This window comes from Penaeus vannamei, chromosome 37 (genome assembly GCF_042767895.1).
Source record: "Penaeus vannamei isolate JL-2024 chromosome 37, ASM4276789v1, whole genome shotgun sequence".
Classification (NCBI taxonomy): Eukaryota; Metazoa; Arthropoda; class Malacostraca; order Decapoda; family Penaeidae; genus Penaeus; species Penaeus vannamei.
Genome location: NC_091585.1, coordinates 12,044,487 through 12,049,173, shown reverse-complemented (window position 1 = coordinate 12,049,173; position 4,687 = coordinate 12,044,487). Strand labels below are relative to the sequence as shown.

At 40.6% G+C, this 4,687-nt stretch overlaps 1 protein-coding gene across 1 annotated transcript in view; it reads left to right on the top strand.

The window, feature by feature from the left end:
- Positions 1-2,280: 2,280 nt before the first annotated feature.
- Positions 2,281-4,687, top strand: part of LOC113818806 (Na(+)/H(+) exchanger beta) — a 40,086-nt gene continuing 37,679 nt past the window's right edge. The window contains exons 1-2 of the mRNA XM_070115042.1: positions 2,281-2,382; positions 4,118-4,285. Coding sequence (XP_069971143.1) covers positions 2,283-2,382; positions 4,118-4,285 — 268 coding nt within the window. The 5' untranslated portion in view covers positions 2,281-2,282. The remainder of the gene's footprint in view (positions 2,383-4,117; positions 4,286-4,687) is intronic.

The window sequence follows — 4,687 nt, the reverse complement described above, 5'->3', positions numbered from 1 at the left end:
TAGTAGTAGTAGTAATATAGATATTAATATTAATATTCTTATAATCATTGTTATTATAGTTATTCTTCTTATTATTATTGTTATTATCATCATTGTTAGTAGTTGTAGTATTAGCAGTATATTAACAATAATAACAATATTGATATGAAGCTCAATAATTGCAATGGTAGTAAGCAAACAGCAACTCGAACAATTTGATCAGTACCATTAATAATAACGATAACAATGACATCTGCAACAGTGATAATGATGACAGTAATAACGGTGAAACTAATAACATTAATAACCAACAATAAAAACAGCTTCAATATTATAAAGAAGAAAGAGAAGAAGAAGAAGAAGAAGAAAAGAAAAACACTGGCTGAAGCAATTATAGAAGACTCTTGATTAAAGCGATGGGACAATATAATTTGGGTGGACCATTGGTGATCGATCTCCCCCCACCCCCCACCCCCTTTCCTCTGCCTCGTTAGGAAAAGAATGAGATGGACTTTGGCTGTGTTTGTTAGGGGTTGGGGGAAGAGGGGGGGGGGTTGTTCGTTTGTTTGCCCCACTCTCTCTCTCTCTTTCTCTCTCTCTCTCTCTCTCTCTCTCTCTCTCTCTCTCTCTCTCTCTCTCTCTCTCTCTCTCTCTCTCTCTCTCTCTCTCGCTCTCACTCTCTCCTTTCTCTCTCTCTCTGAGGGAGGAAGAGAGAGAGAGAGAGAAAGAGAGAAAGAGAAAAAGAAAGAGAGAGAGAGAGAGAGAGAGAGAGAGAGAGAGAGAGAGAGAGAGCGAGAACGAGAGATAAAACGGAAATTTAAACACATGTTGCCCGGTGAGTCTAATCCAATTCATATAGATTTACATTCCTCAAGTGATTGGATTTTCATGTTAATTGTGCCGCTCTGCCTGTAATGATATACCTTTTAAATTTATTGCATAGATTTTCGTTCGGTAAGCTGTTGTAAAAAGAAAAAAATATATGTAAAAAAATAAAGAAAAAAATATACACAAATTTGAGGGAATGTAGGAATATTTTCAAGGTCGAAGGTTAACTGGATAACTATTTACGTATTTATTATTTTTTTTTCCATTGAACGAATTTGTCGATGGTCGTATATTTCGGTTGAGATACGTGTCTGTTTGTTAGGTTTGCCAGGCACGAACGCGGGTACAATGGTGACTGTACAAAAATGAGATCGGAATGCAATTGGGTTACGTACTGGCATCGTAGAAATAACTGTTCACACGCAAGTTGAGGTGTAGGTGTGTTGCTAGGCAGATGGGTATGTTGCACTCTGTCTGTCTGTCTGTCTGTCTCTCTGTCTCTCTGTCTGTCTGTCTGTCTCTCTGTCTCTGTCTCTGTCTCTCTCTGTCTCTGTCTCTGTCTCTGTCTCTCTCTGTCTCTCTCTCTCTCTCTCTCTCTCTCTCTCTCTCTCTCTCTCTCTCTCTCTCTCTCTCTCTCTCTCTCTCTCTCTCTCTCTCTCTCTCTCTCTCTATCTCTATCTCTGTCTCTCTCTCTCTCTCTCTCTCTCTCTCTCTCTCTCTCTCTGTCTATATCTCTCTCTCTGTCCGTCTATGGCTCTCTCTCTCTCTCTATCTATTTATCTATCTCGCTCTCTCTCTGTCATCTCCTCTGTCCCTGTCTCCGTCTCTCTCTCTGTCTCTCACTCTCTCACTGTCTCTCACTCTCTCTCTCTCTCTGTCTCTCACTCACTCTCTCTCTCTCTATCTATCTCTCTCTCTCTCTCTGTCTGTCTCTCTCTCTCTGTCTGTCTCTCCGTCTCTCTCCTTCTCCCTCTCCCATTCTCTCTCTCTCTCTCTCTCTCTCTCTCTCTCTCTCTCTCTCTCTCTCTCTCTCTCTCTCTCTCTCTCTCTCTCTCTCTCTCTCTCTCTCACCATTACCGCAAATAATACGATTGCGACCCTCGGACCATGATTTCGGCGTTGATTGGGAGTAATAATTAGTAATTTCCTCTATTTCCTGATGTAAAAATTTAGACAAAATCAAATACAGGTAATATTTTTCCAAACTTTAACTGAAGTGCAGACGTTGTGGTTAATAGATAAGTTACAGATATCTTAATCCGAAGTCGAAGCTCCATCATCGCATTCGAACGATTTGCGGTAATGGCAGTGATAAGACGCAATCAATTAAAAAAATAACTGTACAAAAATACAAAAAAAAAAGAAGAAAAAGGTTCCATACCGGAGCGAATTAAGTGATATCTGTTAAATTTTGTTTTTACTTGTTTACTTCCCTGATATCTTTTTTGATTTTCCCTTTTTCTTTTTTTTCGCAGATGTGGAGAGCATGGGCGTCCCGAGCATGTGTGTTGGTGTCGCTTACCCTGTGGGTGGCTGGAAATTCGTGGGCGGCGGCGCTAGAGAGCAGCTCTCATGGTAAGTTAACTGTTACAGAAAATGGGAAAAGGGGGTTGGAGGGGTAACGGGAAAGAATTGGAGGGAGAAAGGGTGAAAATGGGGAGAGAGAGAGAGAGAGGGAGAGGGAGAGGGAGTAGGAGAGGGAGAGGGAGAGGTAGAGGGAGAGGGAGAGGGAGAGGGAGAGGGAGAGGGAGAGGAGAGAGAGAGAGAGAGAGAGAGAGAGAGAGAGAGAGAGAGAGAGAGAGAGAGGGAGAGGGAGAGGGAGAGGGAGAGGGAGGGAGGGAGAGGGAGAGGGAGAGGGAGAGGGAGAGGGAGAGGGAGAGAGAGAGGGAGAGAGAGAGGGAGAGAGAGAGGGAGAGAGAGAAGGAGAAAGAGAGGGAGGAGAGGAGAGGGAGAGAGAGAGGAGAGAGAGAGAGGGAGAGAGAGAGAGAGAGAGGGAGAGAGAGGGAGAGAGAGGGAGAGGGAGAGGGGGGCGGTGGGGGAGAGAGAGGAGAGAGAGAGAAAGAGAGAGGGTTAGGATGAGGGCAAGGATGGAGACAATATATATATATATATATATATATATATATATATATATATATATATATATATATATATATATATATATGTATGTATGTATGTATGTATGTATGTATGTATGTATGTATGTATGTATGTATGTATGTATGTATGTATGTATGTATGTGTATATAAGGCGCATCCTGTGCTTGCAACTTTATCGACGCATTATCAACAGTGATTCATGAGCCTTTGTGTACTGAATGCAATAAGTATGAGCAATCATCGGAATTGCTTAAGGCACTTTGATTTCTCATGCCTGAAGGTCACTGTAGGTATGAATCAGCAAATGACACTTTCTTTTTAAGTTTCCAATCGTAGTATGTAAAAAAAAGATATGTAAGAAATTATACCCATTGGTTATAATCTGATCCGTAAATGTTTATCAAAATCAATCCTATAAGATATTTTTTTTCCAAATGTAAGAATTTCGTAAAAATAGCCTACAGGTTCTCTCATTCAAGGGGTTTATGTACAAGGAGTAGGATTTGTCATGTCACCCGAACACTGTCATCCTCAACATCCTGTTATCCTGGACAATAAGAGTATTTGCTGTGTCATGTCTCTTCCTCCCGGGCGGCCTTGGCTACCGTGGTTTCCCTTGGCTGCTAATAGTCAGTGAGGGTTGAGACATGTTGAAAATTGCCTTTGTCAACATTATTTTGTTTATGCATCAGGGAAAAATACGGAGACACATGGTGCTAAGATGTTGTAGCAAATACAGTGCATGATGGTTATATAAGACTGTATTATATGAAATACGGTAGATAATCATAAAGCAATATAGTATAAAGAAAACAATACATGAAAATTGTATAACAGTACATCATATGTATCATAACAGCATGGCTCAATATTAATTGACAGTGCACAGGAAGATATAGCAAGTAAACAAAAAGAGTTATTGAGGACCTTAAAGAAATAAAATTGTTTTGGCATTAAGGAACCGTATATTTAATAGCGACCTTTTGATTATAACGACAGAGTTGACTCAAGAGTAAAAAAAAAAAAAAAAAAAAAAAAAAAAAATCAGTTTATTTTCAGTAAAAAAAAAGAGAAAATAAAATAAAATGTATTTTCAGTGAGCATTGCTTCACCGAAACCCGAGAAGAAAAATAAATAAATAAAAAAATGATAATAACCAACCGCCTCTAACCCCTCTAGCAGCCGATCTCACGCCCACCTTCCCCCGCAGGCGGCGAGGGCGGCGACGGCAACGCCAGCGCCCATGACGACGTCAACGGCAGCTGCCACAGCGAGGGGCATGAGGGCGGCATCCACCTCATGTCCTTCCGGTGGCATGAGGTGGGCGTCTACTACACCGTCACCACCTTCGTCATCGTCGCCGGACTCTGCAAAGTTGGTGCGTGGGCGTGGGCGTGGGCGTGGGGGGGGGGGCGAGTGGGCTGTTGTTTGGAATCGGTTGAGTTGCTTTGGTTTGTGAGGGAATGGGTTTTTTGTTGTGTGTATGTGTTTTTTTTTTTTTTGTGGTTGCTCTGTTTGTTTTTCGTGTTTTTTTGTTTTGTTTGTTTTCTATATGTTTTTGTTTTGTTTATTTTTGCTGTTTGTTTTTCGTCTGCGTTTGTTTTGTTTGTTTTTATCTGTTTTTGTTTTGTTTGTTATTGCTCTTTGTGTTTCGTCTGTTTTTGTTTTGTTTGTTATTGTTCTGTTTGCTTTTAATTTGTTATATTTTTTTTCTTTTGTTTGTTATTGTCTTGCTTGCTTGATTTTTTCTGTTATTGTTTTGTCTGTTATTGCTTTGTTT